This window comes from Aethalodelphis obliquidens, unplaced genomic scaffold (assembly GCF_003676395.1).
Source record: "Aethalodelphis obliquidens isolate GAN/ISIS:26980383/991018 unplaced genomic scaffold, ASM367639v1 scaffold8, whole genome shotgun sequence".
Lineage (NCBI taxonomy): Eukaryota > Metazoa > Chordata > Mammalia > Artiodactyla > Delphinidae > Aethalodelphis > Aethalodelphis obliquidens.
The window spans coordinates 50,289,156-50,308,473 of record NW_020837952.1 but is presented as its reverse complement, the minus strand read 5'-3'; the positions used below and the strand labels follow the sequence as shown (position 1 = coordinate 50,308,473).

Sequence of the window (19,318 nt, the reverse complement as noted above, 5' to 3'; positions counted from 1 at the left end):
CCCATGATGGGGGGTTTTATGTCATAGTTTCTATTCCTGGGACTTTGTAGACACTATCACTCCTAGCAGGACAATGAATGAAGGGATTGTGGAATGAATGTTGATACTAGTTGGGGAGTTGTTGGGTTTCCAGTTCTGCTAATTTCAGCTTTTTATGATACTGGGCCACTGTTCTTCTAGACTGATCTTCAATAATACCAAGAAGCCCCTCCACTACTTATTACCTGTGACAAATACCTATGAAAATTTGGTAATTTCAATGTACTTAACTTCTCTGTGCCAGATTTCATCATTTGGAAAATGGGAATAATAATGTTCCATACTCATAGGGTTGTTATGGGCATTAAAGAGGTTTAAATATACGTAAAGCATTCAGACCAATGCTTAGCACAGACTACATGCTCTCTAAGTGTTGATTATCATCATCATCATCATCATCATCATTATTATTTTATTATTTGTGTTATGCCAACATAAAGATTTCTCCTGTTAGTAATTACAACTGACATCTACAATGACCAGTAAATAGCACAGATATTCATTGATCCTCTGTCATGCCCCTCCCTTTTATAATGAGAACTCTCTCTTCTACCAGTCAACTAACAACTTTTATTGAGCATTCCTTATGTATCTTTTCATTCTCTAGGCCTTAATTATACAAATAATTATAAATCTTGTGTTCAAAATGCTGATGGCAACACCAGCTGCCATACAGTACTGAGAATTAGACACTTCTAGCTTCAGACTTGAAAACCATTCATCTATGAAGATAAATTGCTTATGCAGCATATGTCTCAGTAACCTCTGAAAAAGAGGACAATAACAAAAGACATTGTTAACCACTGTAAAATGTTTACACATGGATCGTAGCCATATGATACACACTGTGTTCCTAAGGTTAAAAGGCCCTTACTCAAAAGCAATGTAACTTCCTATGTGACCTAGGACAAGTCACTTTACCTCTCTGGGCCTCAGATTTCCTGTGGTTGGGCTATAAAATAATCAGTCACCTTCAAACACTAGGCATTTTTGGTGTAACAGCTTCATGATTCATAAAAATTATAGGGAATGCTGCATTTTCCCTGAAAACACAACCCAGTTAAAAACCTTACAGTGACATGATGGTCTTCATTTCCCAGATTTTCAACCATTTGATTCGCAACTCTCAAGGCCTTGGCAACATGCTCTCCTGGGTGAGTGCTCAGGGTTTGACTCCTTAATGGTGTATTTGGTTTCATTGCAATTACTTCCGGAAGACTTTTTGTTTCTTTATGTTCCTTTCTGGTCCAAGCTTGCATCCATATTTCCATTCTTAAGAGTTTTTCTTTTAATCAGATATCCACAAATATTAACTGAACAGTACAAGTTACTAGGAAAGACATAGTACACAGAATAAATCATTTGTTCCTTCCATAAGGTTCCACCACACTTTAAATAATTAGCTTAAATGGGAAAGGAAGGAATAGTGCCACATTGTGACTTTAGTTAAAACAACTATTAATATCATGCTGTCATGGGATCTGAGTATTGGACACAGTATATTGAAAGGCTCAGGTTTGCCCTGGAGGATAGAGAGATGCTCGTGTAGCATCCTGGGTTTAGAACAAGGATCTTGAGTCAGACAGACCTAGATTTGAATCCCAGTTCTATAACTTACTCATCTGGAACCTTGAGAAAATTACTTAACCTCTCTAAGACTCACTTTCTTTAGTTGTGAAATGGGAATTCCGATAGAACCTGCCTCAGAGGGATTTTTTGGAGATTAGATGCAATAATACTGAAAGTCCTGACATGGTGCCTGACACACAGTATGTGTTCAATAAATGGCAGCTGTTATTATTATTATCTTGTTGTTATTGCTATAATTATTAAAGAGCTTTTTTCTGTTCTAACTGTATGATGTAAGATTTAATCACCACAGGCCACCCCAAATTTGTGATTTCCCCTCTTCAACTCACGACTCCCAATCTCTGTTTCTTTCCCTGAATGTGGGCAGATTGCAGAGCTGTACATCTTGTCCCAGCCCTTCATGGTACAGGTCTTGGCAAGAGAGCCTCCCGTGGTCAATTTATTACCGGGTAACTTCACCCTAGACATCCCTGCCTCCTTCGTGATACTCACCCAGTCCAAGAACTCGACTGCGGAAACCGTCATTTCCATGGACTTTGTAAGTCTGCGGGGACAGGAGGGCAGCCTACGGATACCAGTCCTGTTCCTGCAGTAGACCACTGGCCAGCAGGGTCTACTAAATGTTTGGAGGGATGGGATGTGATCCATCGATTAGGAGAGAGGACAGGGTTGAGACTGGGGTGGGGGTAGGTATGGGAGGCCAGTGCTCATACCCCCAAACGTTGTAAAATAGCTCTCCCCGCTTCTCCACGTCCTGTGTGCCCTTCCCTCTGCTTCAGTTACATTGATAACCAAATTTCTTTTCTTCTTGAAATAAGTCAGTCAAGGTAGAATTCAAGTTTATTTGAGTAGATGAAGGCCAAATAAAATCTGAGAGAAAATGACTGAACAATGAACCTAAGTGAGACGTCTCTCTCTCCCTCTCTGTCCCCCCACTGCCCCCCACACACACAAAAGAGAGATTAGAAGAAAAGGAAAAATAATTTAAAGAAGATCTTCAAACAAAAAGTCTTTATAGTTAGTTTCCCTACCTGCAAGACAATATTTTTAGAGCTATTTCTTTCCAATATTTTTTGAGATGAGAGTGAAAGTGAAGTTTATGTTTCTACTATAGGTAATGATATTCATGGCCAAAATGGATAAATTCACTCATCTTACTAATGTACGCTTTTGTTCTCTGCAGGTTGCTAGTACCAATGTTGCCCTGGCTATTTTGGGACAAAGATTGATCTGCTCTTTATCTCTGAACAGGTAAGCTCAGTTGATGTGACTGTTGGATGGTAGTACTAAGTGAATCAACAGACCTTAGAGACAAGTGAACAGTAACAAAACAGGGGAAGTTACCATTCAATAGAACATGAATCACTTAAACATTTCTCCTATAATAGTCCAGATAATTTCAGAATATGGACCTAACTGAAAATTATGAAGTTTTTCTTTTTTCTTCCCATCAGACAATATTCAGATAAATTTGGCAACAAAATTACTGTAAATTTAATCCCACAATGTAAATTCTCATTCTAATGGTACACCAGTGTAAAATAAAGTTCCTCTTCAACAAATTTAGAATGGATGCTATTGAAGAAAGAGCATGAAGCTTTGAGGTCAAGGAATGAAGTTTCAAATCCCTGCTCCCTGGTTCCAGAACCGTGATCAAGTCTGTTAACCTCTTTGAACCTCAGTTTCCTTATCTGTAAAATAATGAAGTTGGACAAAATCATCTCTGACTTACCTTCAGGCTCTGACACTCTGATCCCTTTACTAAAGTGGAGAATTTAACAAGACGATGCCCCACGGCCTGGCTGGCTCTCAAACACAAACCATGCAGTGTGAAAGGGCTTGAGCAGGTCATGTACACAGATCATTGAACACTAATTACCACTGGGAAGAACCACCCGCAAAGCCCGTTCTCCTCAGCCCAATAAAGCCCATAGCTGAAGCCATGAATCAGACTACCTGGGGCGGAGGGAGGCAGGGGAGGATATACAGAACGATCAGGTGGCCCAGACTAAATCCATGAAAGGACAAAAAGGAAGCAATAAAACAGACAAAGAAATCCTAGTCTGAAAAGATTGGGAAACCAACAGAGAGAAAAAGTAAGTCAATCACCATAAGTCAAATTGATGGTTAGGAAGACTATTGTAGAAACATGGAAAATGTTTTCAATAAAATAATATGAAATGGAATAAGCAGAATACAGAACTGTATAAACACAACAGTCAGCCGTGTAAACTAACTTTCCATCTGGATAAGGAAGTGAATTACAAATGAAGGGTTGTGTTAGACTATGAGATTATGAGTCGGTTGTTTCCTCAAAATTTTCTTTATAACTATGTGTTTTCCCAATAAAAGGAACAATAAAAGCAAAAAGTAATATGGCTTCCCAGAAATAAAAGACTTCATGAAGGCTTTCTCCTCAACTTTACCCAGGCCTTCAAAGAAGGACTAATTTCTCCATTAAATTCTAAAGGCACGGTGCCCAGAGCCTATGAGACTTCAGGGACCCATGAAAATGTTTTAATATATTTTAAAATGAGAATTTTAGGGGCTTCCCTGGTGGCGCAGTGGTTGAGAGTCCGCCTGCTGTTGCAGGGGACACGGGTTCGTGCCTCGGTCCGGGAGGATCCCACATGCCGCGGAGCGGCTGGGCCCGTGAACCATGGCCGCTGAGCCTGCGCGTCCGGAGCCTGTGCTCCACAACGGGAGAGGCCACAACAGTGAGAGGCCCGTGTACTGCAAAAAAAAAAAAGAATTTTAAAATAAATACAATCCAGACTGGATTATACTTATCTTTATAACAACACAGTCTTCGAAGATAATTTTTAATGTTTTTTTATGGAGGAAGGGCTCCTGAAGGCTTCAGGCTACCAGAATTCATATGTGGCCCTGTTTCTAGAGGATCAAAGCTGATGAAACTCTGAACCTTGATGGGTGGTGTTTGAGATGGCAGTTTTAATGGTTGAGAGGATGGAAGCCAGAAAGCAGGAGATGAGGAGGGAAAGGACCAAAAGTGAAGAGCTGGCGGTATCTGAGCTAGGCCGAGAGAAAGGAGAGAATGTGAAAGGCGGTTTGCCTGAGCCGCAGGACGGGGAGGCCTCTATCTGAAGACTGAGAGGAAAGGGCTATAGGAAAGGGGAGCTGGCAATCTGGAGTGATGGGGGAGTATGCGGGCAGGGCTGCTAATTGAGGCAGCAAGCTCTGAGAAGGTAAAAACATTTGCACTTGAGCGGGGTTCTGGTTTACTGGCAGGATCTGAAGGAAGGATTTAATAAGAAGGGGATTTCAGGCTGTGGCAGGCAGGTAGGAAACATCTTAAGTTGCAGAGACCAGGTTTGCTTCTCTGCTTAATTGGGCTTGACCCTCACCTCCAACATTCTACCAGTAAGAAACTGCATGTACAGTGGGCGTTACGTTTATTTATGGGAGCAACTGGGAAAACTGATGGTAACCTGCTAAATTCACATCATTCAAAGGAATGTTTGAATTCATTCTCCAGCTTCTGGCGGTCCACAAGCCTTCTTTGACCTTGTGAACACAAACCTGAAATTAGAACTCCTGCCTGCTTGAAGTCTCTTCCGAACACCCCTGTGATCTCCTTTAGATTCCCGTGCTGGGGAGGCTGCCTGCGCCCTGAGGCCTTAGTAGGGTCTGAACAAGACCACCTACATAGTTTGTGAGGCTTGGTGCAAAATGAAAGTGCAGAACCCCTGTTCAAAAATTATGAAGAATTTCAAGATGGAGACGGCAGGGCGTTAAACCGAGCACAGAGCTCTTCTGAGCACCGTGCAGGTCACGTGCACTGAGTCTGAGTGGGGCTCCTGCAGTGGGTACTATAGCAAACCTCAGGCAGCGAGCAGACTAGGGGCAAAGCAGGTGGGCCTGGCATCACTCAGGCCTCAGGCAGTCAAACCCAGAAGCAAGACCACAAAGGAGCAGAGGCTCTGCTGAAAGAGCAGCCTGAGCCTTTGGCAGCAAGAGCAGTAGCCCCGCCTCCCACACGGGCCACAGCAGCCAATGCCTCCACTCTGAGGCTCCACAGAGCTGCTTTTCAGGGTGAGCTGGTTTGGTCTTAAGGGACGTCATAGAGACACAGCAGGAAAAGGTGTAAGGTGGACGGGGATCAGTGAAACACCCCTGAGGAGAGCCAGGGAACACAGGGTCTCCGAATACGTCTCCCCAGAACACCACGGCCTTCCTAACTGTCCCCTGTCTGAGGGCGTCTCTCTCTGGAGCTGCTCAGGGCTGGCTACCTAGACACGAGACGCAAAAATCAGAGGCGAATCCAGGGTGGTGAGTTTAGAGAGGTGGGGAGATCATGGGCTTTGGAATCAGGCTAGCTGGTTCAGGTCCCAGCCCAGATCATTAGCTGTGGGATCTCAGGCAAGTTTCTTAATCTCTCTGGGCCTACATTTTCTCCTCTATAAAATGATACAATAAAACCTACTTCAGGGAGTTGTTGTGAGGAGTACATGAGTTAATGCGTGTAAAGTGCATGTTAAGTGTTAAAAAAAATGATGGCTATGGCTATTATCTAAAATTATGGGGACTGGCCTCAGCCAGGGGAAGGAAGGACTCAAGTATACAAGATCATTCCAAGAGCTCTATTCAGAAAACACCTCACTCCCCTGTCCCCTGTCCAGTGATGGCTATTAGAGAAATTGCCTTTTGTTCTACCATTTATAAATACACTTTATCATTGAGCCTTTACTACCTGCTGGTCCTGTACCAAGCACCACACATATATTACTTTATTTAAACCTCACAGCCCTGTATCTCCAGGATCCAGCACAGCGCTCCATAAGTGTCTGTAGATTGAATGAATAATCCTGGAGGTAGCTTATCATCCCCATTTTCCAGCTTATAGAAGTCAAATAACTTACTCAAGTGTTGACCAAAATAAATGGGCTGCCGGATATTTCTCCCCAGCGAAGATGTGCATATTCAGGATGAGCAGAGAACTGCAGTTTGGGGTCTATAGCCATGGTGAGCCCTGTGCAAGTCCCCACATGGCAAGGGAAGGAGAACCCTTTTATAGAGGGAAAAGGAAGTTGGGAGGGCTGTAGTAAACAAAGAGTCCATGGCTTTTCTTTAGCTAAGTCCTTGCCAGGAAACAAGAGGAGGCTTCCTTCTTCCTGTTGGGCTCTGCTGTCGTCACAGGGTGTGAGAACTCCCCCTGCTGGTCTCCAGACTCTATTGAACTGAGCTTTCTATTTATTAGTAATTTTTTATGCAAGTCACAGAGCTACTGAATGGCAGAGCTAGAACTTGAACCTGAGTGAGTCTTCAACGCCATGAGTGTTTGTTTACTTACTACATTGTACTGCCTTTGATGTGGTGAATAGCTAAGTCTTAGAAAATGAGACTTAGACCTACAATTTATAAAATAAATACCTTTGCCTAGAGGAGAAAACCAGAAGCATGGAGTCAGGTTAAAGTGAAACAGGATGTCCTTTCTCAATGTTAAGTATTGATAGAAAAAAGAGAAGACACTGGCATTGTGTGTCCTGAAATGGAAAAAACACACAGCCCTTTTCTCATTGCGTTAAGGAACTGAGTGAAGGAAAGAATAAAGAAAGAGAAAGCTGGAAGTACTAGTAATAAACTTGACCTTTTTGTGTATGTCCAATTAAAAGCACAGGCTCTGGAGTCAAGCATGTCTCATTTTGAATTCTACCTCAGCCATTTGCTAGCTGTGTGACCTTGCACAAGTTAACTTTCCTCCTCAGCAAAACAGAGCCCCTGTGTAGAATGTTGTATTGGTAGAGATGAGAATGTATGAAAAGCACAGCGCCCAGCCCATAATCAGTGCTCGAGAAACATCCGTTACTGCTACTAGTAGTACTTTATTCTCTTTCCTTATTCTAGTATCAAAGTTTGGCCAAGTAAGAGGGAGAAATTGGTCCCAAGAGACATGACAAGTCAGGAGGGTCTTAAAAGCTGTGGAGTGGCCCATAAACCAGATTCTTACAGCTCTTTGTATATTTGAGGCTTTTGTTCCAAACAGTTCTGTTTGGAGGTAACTCCAATCCAGGTTGGTCTATTTGGAGGTAACTTCAATCCAAATGTCCATGTAGACATTTCTGAGACTAATTCAGGGACCAAATTAAACAACACTTTCCTTTTGATGGTCTTCATACACATGACTTAATTCTAACCCTTTTTCTTAATCGCATGCAAAGCTCAGGGCAATCAAATGCACATTATTGTTCAACCATTTAGAGCTTGGAACACTTTTTTTTTACCTTCCCATGATTGAGGATTTGGATACTCCCAAACTGCCCCCCACCCCACTACCACACACACACACACACACCTACCTACCTGCCCTGCAACCCCTCCCATGCAACACCATCAGAGAATGCAAATATAGCTGACTACAAGCAGATAGTATCACCACCCAACTCCATTTCTCACAGCTGGGCAGATAAACATTTCCCAGCGTGAGCCATCTGGTGAGAAATAGAAAGGGAAACAAGTCTGGGAAGAATGGATTCAGTTTCTGTTGGAATGGTGCTTGGACAGGCCAGCAGAGCTCAGTCTTGGCAACTGGGCTGATCTCCATCTCCATCCTCCGTCTGAACTACTGTTGAGGCCAGGGTAGAGGAAGGCCACAGTGGGGAGCCCCTATCGGAGGTGGAACCCCGAATGACTTCTTACCTTTCTCCCAGACTCACTTAGGGAATTTCTAGACTGCAGAAGGCAATGGAGTTAAAATACTGGGGAACTCTGCCTCATAAAGAGGGTCCTTTAATTCTGGAGTGGGCTCAACACATTCCTCCCCTCAAAACTTTTCATCATTGGATTAAATCTACAGCCTAGGGTTTTCAAGCTCTTCAATGTCTGGTCCTACCTTTCCAGACAGCCAGTCTAACCTCCCATAACTCCCTAAATGAACATTTTGCTTTAGGTGCTTCACCCTCAAGGTGACCTCAATTCTAATAGATACTTTCCCACCCATCCTTTATCTGCTTGTTTGTCCATACATCCATTCAATGAGAATTTATTGAGCACCTATTACGTGCTCCGCACTGTTTCTGATACAAAGAGTTGAGAGAAGAACAATGGTTTCTACCTTCCAGGTCCACAGCCTGGTGAGGGTAACACTCAGATTTTTTTTAATTAATTTTTATTGGAGTATAGTTGGTTTACAATGTTGTGTTAGTTTCTACTGTACAGCAAAGTGAATCAGCTATACGTATACATATATCCCCTCTTTTTTGGATTTCCTTCCCATTTAGGTCACCACAGAGCATTGTGTAGAGTTTCCTGTGCTATACAGTAGGTTCTCATTAGTTATCTATTTTATACATGGTATCAGTAGTGTATATATGTCAATCCCAATCTCCCAATTCATCCCACCCACACCCTTCCCCCTTGGTATCTATACTTTGTTCTCTATGTCTTTGTCTCTATTTCTGCTTTGCAAATAATATCATCTGTGCCATTTTTCTAGATTTCACATATATGTGTTAATATACGACATTTGTTTTTCTCTTTCTGACTTACTTCACTCTGTATGACAGTCTCTAGGTCCATCCACATCTCTACAAATGACCCAATTTCATTCCTTTATATGGCTGAGTAATATTCCATTGTATATATGTACCACATGCTAATGGACAAGGTAGGGTGCCTGTACATGGTAGTATACAGAGTGCTTCTCTCAAAGGGCAATTTATTTCTGCTCTCCCCCTCGTATTACACACACACACAACCCTCGCTGGTCTCATCACCTTTTCACACCTTCTCAGAATTCCTGCAACAAGTCATGTGTAAGCCCACAAAAGCGCACCTGAATACAGGCTGCTTTGTATTGTTCTCTAATTTCTTCCTGTACAGAAAGTTTCTCCCCATCCCTCATAAATATAGATATAAATAAAATTCTTCACATTGCCTAGCACATTACCAAGCATAGAAGAAGGGCCTGGGAACCTCCTCAGCCTGCCAATCTTTTCTCCATACTGCAGCCAGAGTGATCTTTACAAAACACTGACTTCCTCCCCCTTCTTAGAAACCTGCCACAGATTCCTTTTCGGGTAAACATCAAAATTCCAACATGACCTGAGAAACCCAGCCCAGTCAGCCGCTGTCTGTCTGTCTAGCATCGTCTCACTGTGCTCTCTCCATAACTCTCTGTTCCCTCCACTGGGCCTTTGGCCTCTGCCCAGACCCCTCCACTCTTCCTTCCCCATTTTGCCTTTTTAATTCTGCTCATCCTTCATATGTCAGTTCAAGGACACAGCCCTTTCTTGGAAACCTTCCTGCATCCACCAAGTTAGATTCCTTAGTCATTTGCCTCAATGAGCAAATGAACGTATTTCTTTCCTTCAGACTATTGATCTAACCTGTAGTTAAACGTTCATCAGTGCAGTTATTTGGTTAATGTCTGCCTTCCCACTAGGCTGTAAGCTACATGGAGCAGTGAGTGTGTTTGGTTATGCTCACACTTGTATCTCTGGTACCTGTCCCAGAGCTGCTGTATACTGGGTATTCAATAGATATCTGCTGGAAGAATCAATGAGTGAACGAATGAACACTAAGCACTAAGCGTGCCATGCTCTGTACTCAATCCCACGAATACAGAGGGAATTAAGACTGTATCTCAACCCACAAGGAGTTTATAGTCATAGGGCAAAGAGATAAGCAATCATTATAGGGGATTGAGTGCAAGGATTGATTTTCAATGTCTGCCATGGCCACAGGGTTGGAGGAATGGCGTTGTGAATGCCTGTGATTTGGTCCACTTGGCCTTCATTATGTCATAGTTGCTATATTGACTCAGATTATGAAGGGCTTTTTGCCATGCTTAAAAGTTTGCACTTTAGCTCTGGTTTTCAATCAGAGCAGTAAACCTTCTCCAAAGCTTTAAAAATAAACTACACTTTTATATGCCTGCAAGGTAGACATATTTGAGCTCCCTTTCTCCTCAGCTACTCTGTGGTTCTGTAATAAAAATTAGCTGCTGGTAGCAGGGCTTTAAGTAACAGGTTAGGTGCCAGGTGAAGGATAAAATGTCAAAGGAGTGAAGTTGTTCGCCACCTAGTGGTCTGAGTTGAGCTTGTGTGTTTTTCAGAACCTGGACGGGAAGAGTTTGCTCTTTGCTCCACCTGTTTCTCTGCAGTTAGACTTGTCTCTTAGTAAACTAACCTAGTAAATATGCCTAGAGACTAGTAAATAGATAAAAGTCATACGGCCCTAGTAGGAAAGGATAGTTGGTTTGCGGGAAGCTCAGGTGGTCCTAAGATAACCAATCATGGCTTAGGGTTGTGATGAAAGAAAAGAAAGGAAACTCACAAGTGTGTTCCATTTTACGTAGACCTAATTTCTAAATTGCTCTAGATTGCCCATTGTAAGAGGCAGGGTGACCAGGGGGAGGCACCCACATTTCCCCAGCAGTGCCTGCAAATGTTTGTTCAACTGCTCAGCTTACTTCCTTCAAAGATGCCCCAATGATTCTGGTCCTCACTTTCCACTAAGATCAATTTGAGCCACAGTGCCTCTGATACCATTTCTGATCCTTGTCAGAATGAACAGTCTTTCTGGTTTTTACTCCTAGCTGTCACTTTGAATAAATCTCAAAAGCTAATTCATGCTAACATGATATTGGCTGATAATAAGCAAACTTACCTCTTCTGTGAATATCTGCTCCTTAAATGAAATAACAGAAAGATTCCCGGAAGAGGTCACACCTGAGTTAAATCTTAAGCAAGTAAAAGGAGTTAACCAGCCAAAGAGAAAGGAGAAGGGCAATTCTAGAAAGAGGGGGCCACATGAGGAAAAAGCATGGAGGCCAGAAATATCATGGAATATGCAAGGAAACACCTCAAGGTCGTTTTAGGGTCTTTATGGCCTTACCCACTCTAATTTTTGGAGACTCCATCCCAAAATGTATTGCACATATTCAAATGCATTCCACAGTAAATATAACTTATATTTAACTATGAGTCGGGTTAACGTGACTAGCGGCCATAATGTTACTTGTTGTAGACATTTATTAATTTTAATTTTTCAGGATTTTTTGGTATGTGTTTTGAAGCCAATATACTTTAAACTCAGGTATATAGTACCTGATGAAAAAGACAGCATAGCGCTAAGCAGTTCGGAGTTACTGAGTATAAAGTTCAAGGTAGAGGGCGTGAGGCAGTCGGAGCTGAGGAGCCCGGCAGTGACCTTGCGCTCCCGCCCTGCTTCGGTGCACGGCTGTGGCCAGAGGCTTTGCAGGTGAGAAGACAGCATTTGTGAAGAGTGGATGGCTGCTGAGACAGAGTACTATTTTGAAGCGCTGGAAGGAGAATGGTTTGACCTGTGGTCAGATGGTCACCTGACCTATTATGATGACCAAACTCGGCAGAGTGTAGAGGATAAGATGCACGTGCCAGTGGACTGCATCGACATCCGCATGGGACATGAATGTCAGGATATTCAGCCTCCAGATGGGAAGGCAAAAGACTGCTGCAGATTGTTTGCCGAGACGGGAAAACCATCAGTCTTTGTGCAGAAAGCACAGATGATTGTTTGGCCTGGAAATTTACACTTCAGGATTCCAGGACAAACACAGCTCATGTTGGCTCAGGAGTCATGTATGATGAGACTGCCCTGGCTTCCTCCCCACCTCCTTACACAGCCTATGCTGCACTAACCCCTGATGCAGATGGCTATGGTCCATACAGTGGTGCATACCTGCCAGGAGCTCAAGTTTTCTATGCTGCAAACAGGCAGGCTTATGCTGTACCCTATCAGTACCCACATGCAGGACTTTATGGACGGCAGCCTGCCAACCAAGTCATCGTTCATGAGCGGTATTGAGACAGTGACAGTGACCTAGCGCTGGGCATGCTGGCTGCAGCAGCCACAGGCATGGCCTCAGGGTCTCTGTTCTGGGTCTCCTAGAGTCCTTGGAACCTGGATGTGCATAGCTTCTGATACCCTGTGTGCAATAATATACTTTGCGGGGCATTTCTGTTTGTTATAAACGTTTTTAATAATAGTTTTAGTAGTTCTTTTGAAAGTAGTGACATCATACTTATAACTAATCCATATAAATACCACAGAGAAGGCTTTGGACTGCTGTTTAGCTAAAACGTAGACTATCTGGGGGCACTGGCTCATTCTAGGAGTTTTTTATGGCACTCTCAGAATACCTTATTTGAACACACCTGTTTGGAAAGGCCATTTTCCTTTTAGAGTTAGGCCTTAGTGCTTAAGGGATAGTTTAGTTTATTATTACACTAGTAACATGGTGATGTATGAGTGAGTGAGTGATTAGGGCAAGAAGAACTGCAGCTGTTTTGTTTTAATGCCAGACTTTGAAACCTCAGACCAGAACTGGCTGCACGTTACTTCAGGAGTTGTAGGCTGGAACCTTCCTGAGGCAGCCGTGTGATATGCCTACAGCCTCTGGGGCTCTGCAAAGCTGACTGCTCAGGATGATGGGCGGGGTGGCAGATCCTCCTCTTTAAAATGATGCCTTTTCATTTGATTTTTACTAGTTTGTTTTTGGTAGCGATCCTTGGAAAACATCTCAAATTAGGAGTAGACTTGAGTCTCAGCGTTTTAGGGCTTTATCATTTAAAACTCGAACAAGGCAAAACAATTACAAACAAGTATGTGGAGGTAGATTTGCTTTATTCAGAGGCATCATGTTTTTAGTGTTTACTTTGACTATTTTTATTGCCACTTCAGCCTACTTATAGCTTATTTTTCTACTTGTTGAGAAAGTAATATTAAGAGAATGGTGAGGAAAGTGGAATGAGAGCCATAGTTACAGTGCTGTTTCAGGGGATTGGGCTGCACTGAGGATCCTCTTTTCCACCCTTCTGAAGGCTGTTAAAGAGCCCGTTTCCTGTCCTGTGCAGGACTGGGGCTCTGTGGCTGTCCCCAAGCACTGGGGTGCGTGCAGCCCCCATGGATGGCATGGTTGGGGAGACTCAGGTTACAGATGGGGATTGCGGCCTAAGGACATGAATAACCTGCTCAAGGTATTACTCCACCTCATCAGGACACCGGCCTTGTTTTTATTCTTGACTCAAATGTTACAGAGAAGCTTAAACCATTTAATTTGAGCCCCAACTATGTGTGAAGCTCTGGAAAACTGAGAGTCGTGTGTTTCTGTTATTTCTTATTTCTTTATTTATGTAAATTTTAAAACTTCAATTATTCCAGTTTTCTGTCCTGCATGCTTTAAAAAATGTACTTTTACAAAGGCAGTTTAGCACATTGAAGGTCTCTGCCCCTGTATTCCATGTGGCCCTATTTTCCATAAAATACACTCCTAGTAGCACAAATTCTGTTTGTATTCTATGTGGCCAGTTACATACATAGTCTTTTGTTCCACTGATCAACGCACTCCACCTCTAAGGCAGACTTAAATAGATCTATCTCCGTACGAAACCAGATGCCAAATGAACTTTGTGGTGACCACAGGTCTGTTTTCCTAGTCAATTCTGTTGCACTCGTTGACTCTGGAGAGTCTGTTTCCAGCTGAAAAGAAGTATACTTGGCTGTCATCTCTTTGGATGTTTGACATGGTGGAAATTTGCCAGACGTGATGCGTGACAACACTGGTTTTGATGGTTAAAAATGTTACTTTAGTTATTTTACATCGTATGTAGTAAGAATGGTTTTGTTCAGATGGTAACCATTATTTGAGCTGTATGCTTTACTTACAAAACACTACACTCAGTTTTTAATGTTACATCAGGGTATTAATTTTGAACTTGGAGTTACTGGAACCACAGATACTGAGTTATGTCAGTGAAATGCCCTTGAAGCAGATGGCCTCCCTGTGTTCCCCTGGCTTCCCTCTGTCAGAAGGGGGACAGCTATGGACTGAAGCCTGGGCACACGTATTCCCCCGCATCTCCAGTCCCACTGGGCAACTATAGTTGAGTCTGGAAGTTCAGTGTCACTAGTGACTTGATCCTGAGAGGAAATGCATGCTCAGTATAAAGATGGGCTGAGATACTTCATCTCCCTGGCCCCAGCTCTCATAGATGCCAACACTTAGGTAATCCTAAATCGAGAAGTTAGGTGAGTTGGAAGGAACTTGTTCAGGTTTAGTCAGTATTTTACTTCCATGTGTACTTTTAACTAGTTGGCCTTTGACATTGCACACATGCCAGTCTGCTTGTTTCTTAGCTCTGTTCTTTTAATTCCTTGAGTTAACTTCAGGGTCTTAGATGTAAAGAGAAGGGAGAGACCCGTGATTGTGTTTCAGATCATCATTCATGAAACGGGCCAGACCGGGATCCAAGATCTGGATCATGGGAGAAGTTCCTGTCATTGAGACAAAATGACCCACATTTATTTCTGCATTAATTGTGATACCGCGTGATCTATCTTTCTGCTTCCCAAGTTTATGTAGACACCAGCATGGGATGCAGTTCCCTTTTGTCCCCCTAGGTTGATCTTTTTTTCTGATTGCTTGCCTGTCTCTAGTATTCTGTTGTGTCCTCAGAACCTATTTTTCCCTGTATATGCAAATTGTATGTTTATAAGTGAAAATGTTAATACATTAAATGATTGCTAACCTTTAAAAAAATTCAAGGTAGAGAATGAAAGATGAGAACAGAGAGGCAGCTGGGAGTCAGGATACAGAAAGCCTCCTGTGCTGTATGGATCACTAGGACTTTATCATAACCAGGAAAGAATATTGAGCAGGAGAACGTCCTCGTCAGACATGCGTGTAAGTGTAGCTCACTCTGGGGATGGTGTGGAAGATGGATTGGAGAGAATCAAGACTGAAGACAGGGAGTTCCACTGGAGGGATGATACAGAAGCAAGACTCTAGACCTGGGCAAAAGTGAGCCATAGGAAGCTAAATAGGGAGAACAAGATGAGTCAACATCGTATGATGGAAGGGAGCTTGGGGGTGGCATCAAGAGATCTGTGTTCCAGTCCCAAATCTGCCATTAATATTCCCCTCTTTGGACCTCAGTTTTCCCATGTGTAAAATGAAGGAATCCTCCCTGTGGATTACTATTGCTCCGTAGTACAATTCTATTGATTACTATTGCTTCATTTTACTATTACTATTGATTATTACTGCTTCATATTACTATTACTATTGCATTGAACATCAAGTGTGTATGTTGGGAGGACTACCTGTGGATCGGTCCTTGGAAAAATGGGGAAAGAGGCAATGTTGGCCTTTAGCTTTATCATGAAAATTACAAAATATCAAGCATCAGGACAGGCTGTGTTGGGGAGGTGAGGGACTCCCTGCTAATGGGACCTATAGCAAAGGTTCTGTATTTGACAAAGAATATCAAGGGCATTATGTGCTGGCCTAACTGTTAGCATTTCTCCTAGTTATAATAACAGCATTGATCGAGTGCTAAGGATATGCTAGGCACAGTTCTAGGCATTTTATGTGCATTATTTCATTCAATCTTCACTATAGTCCTATAAGGTAGGTACCATTCTTATTCATATTTTGTAGATGAGAAAACTAAGATCCAGAGAGAGTAAGTAATTCTATGTAGTAAGAGGCAGACATGGGATTCAAACTCTGGCATTCTACAGAGTCCCTATTCTTTAACAATTATACTGTACTGCCTTTCATATCAGGTAGCCATCACAGCTAACGTTTCCCTTATGTGTTCTGACTGAGCAGCTAAAAAAATTATACATGTAATACCTCCTTCAGAAGGGTGTGGCCTAGACAGAGCATAGAACTTAAGAGTCAAATAGAGTGAGATTTGTCACCTGCACCTATCAATTGCTGACTCTGTGACTTGGGAAATTTCCTTCCCCTCTCTGATCATCAGTTTTCTTGTCTGCCAAAGGGACAGTAATAGTAGCATATCTTACAGGGTCATTATGAATGTTAAATTTTTGAATGTTTACAAAGCTCCTAGAATAGTCCACGTCCTGCAGTGGCACTACCACCATCATCATCGTCATTGTCATATCTATTAATAAGGGACCAGCCTGACTCGGGGAAGTTATATGGTTGAGTTCAGAGCAAGAAGACCTAAAAACTGTTTCTTAAGAATGTTCTGCATTCCAAGTGGCCAACAGTAAGTTGCATATAGCAAATGCACTTGGGCAACCCATCCTGGTTACAAATCCAAGCTTTCTGTTACCCCTGCTCTTCTTCTTAAGCAGCAAATATAGGGGTAAAGATGTACTAGAACACTATGTTCTTAAAAGTTTGTGTAGTTTTTTGAATAACGGCTTATTGAACTAAAGAAAAAAAAAAGTTCCCTTTCCTTTTTGTTTCTTTCTTCCGATACGGTTGTTTTTAAGTCTTCCCTCCTTTAACTTTTTCCCATTGGTTTTTGTTGCTTTGTTTTGTTTTCAGATTCCGCCTCTCTTTGCCAGAGTCCATTCGCAGCAATATTGAGGTAGGAATCAGAGCTCTCAGAGTCCCCGTACAGGGAAAAATGAGAATTTTCCTATATAGTAGCTGGATGATTGTTTTCTTTGCCTCTGATTGTAGGTTTTAACTTTAAAATTCTTTATGTAGCTACTCATCCACCAAGCCTGTTAACTATTAAACTCTCCAATTTACTTTTATCTATTCAAAAAGACTTTCAAAAGAACTCAAAAGACTGTTAAGACTGTGTAATATTGGGGAGAAGAACCCAGACATTTCATTTTTTGGATAAAATAATCCTTTAGAGTTAAACTTAAGATTCAGACTACCAAAGGATGATGCTCTATATAATTATTAGACTACGATTAGGTTTGCTCTTAAAAGGATATCTACCCATCTCCTAAAATTAGGTCAAGGTGCCTAATTTTAGGAGGTTGTGTAGGTGCCTCTTCGGAGGGTCTAGCCTGGTGACCTCCTGACTGGAAGAGGTCATCCCAACATTCGACTTGGAAACCCGCCTCCCCAAGCTTCAGGAAGATCAGCCAGATCACTAATTGGTGCCCCTACCCTCATGTCACTTATGTTCTAGAGCACTGGTTCTCAATGCTTATATTCTAGAGCACTGGTTCTCAATGCTCATGTTCTAGAGCGCTGGTTCTCAATGCTCATGTTCTAGAGCGCTGGTTCTCAACGCTTATGTTCTAGAGCGCTGGTTCTCAACGCTTATGTTCTAGAGCGCTGGTTCTCAACGAGGGTCAATTTTCCCCTCCACGGGCATTTGGCATGTAGACATCTCTGAAAAATGACAATGCTATATACTGGGCATTTTACATAATATTAACTTGTTTAATCCTGATAACAACGCTCTGAGATTAGTACTATTATCTTCATTTTACAGTTGAGGAAATTGAGGCACAGAGAGATGTTTCCCAATATCACACAGTAAAATGGTAAAAACAAGAGATAAACCTAGGACACCTGCTTCAGAGCCACCCTTGCTAAGCTTCAAAGAGGTTCTTATTATTGCTAAGCATATAGGATGCTTAAAAAATATTCACTGAATGAACTGATGTTCATCATAGTGCCTTTGTTTTTAATACCTAAATCTTCCCAGGAACCAGCAGTTTGCTAAGATTATACAACTACCATAGTTTATTAAAGATAAATTACATGTTCTGGTGGTGCTATTAGCTATAGAGCATAATATAATACAAGGAAACTCCTGTGGCCAGGGTTCCCAATAAATTAATGGAAGACTACTAATTGGAATATCTATTAGTCATTCAAGATTATCTTACCTGATAAGTATCTAAGCTGTTATGTTTGCTGCCACCATGTGGTCCCTCTGCATTTGTTGTCACCACGATCTACTGTAGAGAGGAACCAAAATGTCCATCCTCAAAGAGGAAAAAAGATTAGGAAACCCTGTAAAATGGCTTCCCACAAAATAGCTTTCAGTGTCTGGAAAGCTAGAGTATCTCTATGGGGAGATGCTAATTATTGCTTTCAGTCCTGATAAAGACTGGGAGAGTACATGTCCAAACCAGGTGTGGTGCTTTCAAAATGCCCTGATTCGGCAACTGATTCAGTTCCCCTTTCATTTTAGGTCTTCAGGTTTGAGAATATTCTGTCTTCCATTCTCCACTTCGGAGTCCTCCCACTGGCCAATGGTAAGGGATTCTTGGGAAACAATGTGACACTGACATTGGCTAAGTGTTGGTGATTGTCTGGGACTTTTCCATCCTGAAGCTTGTACTTCTAATGTGTTCTTATGAATCGAGGCCAGCACCAGAATTGACAGAGTTTGTACCAACAACGATACAGTTTTGAAGTTAGATATTCCAGGTCCAGGCCTTGTTAGCAACTCTACTTGCAGACTCAGCAAGAACAGCTAACTCTGTTTGAGTTAAGGAGATTAAAACCACTCTCCTTAGGCAGTCAAGAGTCTCCTTCGGGTCAACCAGAAATGAGATGATGATCCTTAGAAGGTGTCTCTGTGGTTCTTATGCAAAAACCACCATCTGGACAGACACAGTTTTAATGAATGACAATCCTAGGCCTTCTCCCTACACTGCAATTGTTCACAAACTGTAGGATCTTGAGTTTGGCTTGGTTAAAATATGCTTTGTACTGGAGATCAAAATATTCTCAGGACCCACTAGTTAAGGTATTTTCAAAATACAAATTGGACAAGTTGCCAGCATTTTTCTGCCATCCAAATGCCCATAGTTGCAGGTGCATTTTTATTAAGCACAGATTAATTAACCATTCTTTCAGGGAAATGCTAGGGACATATCAGAGAGAATGAAGACACAGAACCAGGAAGAATGGAAAGATAAATTATCAAAAAGTTTCTTGTTAGTCTCTTAC

General features: G+C 42.1%; 1 protein-coding gene and 1 pseudogene across 4 annotated transcripts in view; both read left to right on the top strand.

Annotated features, from left to right (window-relative positions):
* BPIFC (BPI fold containing family C) overlaps positions 1-19,318 on the top strand; it is a 42,400-nt gene that overhangs the window by 21,475 nt on the left and 1,607 nt on the right. For 3 of the 4 annotated variants that reach the window (XM_027107469.1, XM_027107468.1, XM_027107467.1), the window contains 5 exons: positions 1,140-1,193; positions 1,997-2,167; positions 2,813-2,880; positions 16,934-16,976; positions 18,555-18,618. In XM_027107469.1, the coding sequence (XP_026963270.1) occupies positions 1,140-1,193; positions 1,997-2,167; positions 2,813-2,880; positions 16,934-16,976; positions 18,555-18,618 (400 nt within the window). The remainder of the gene's footprint in view (positions 1-1,139; positions 1,194-1,996; positions 2,168-2,812; positions 2,881-16,933; positions 16,977-18,554; positions 18,619-19,318) is intronic. The other variant, XM_027107470.1, reaches the window with a different exon arrangement.
* On the top strand, positions 9,141-16,597 carry LOC113620961 (pleckstrin homology domain-containing family B member 2-like; annotated as a pseudogene).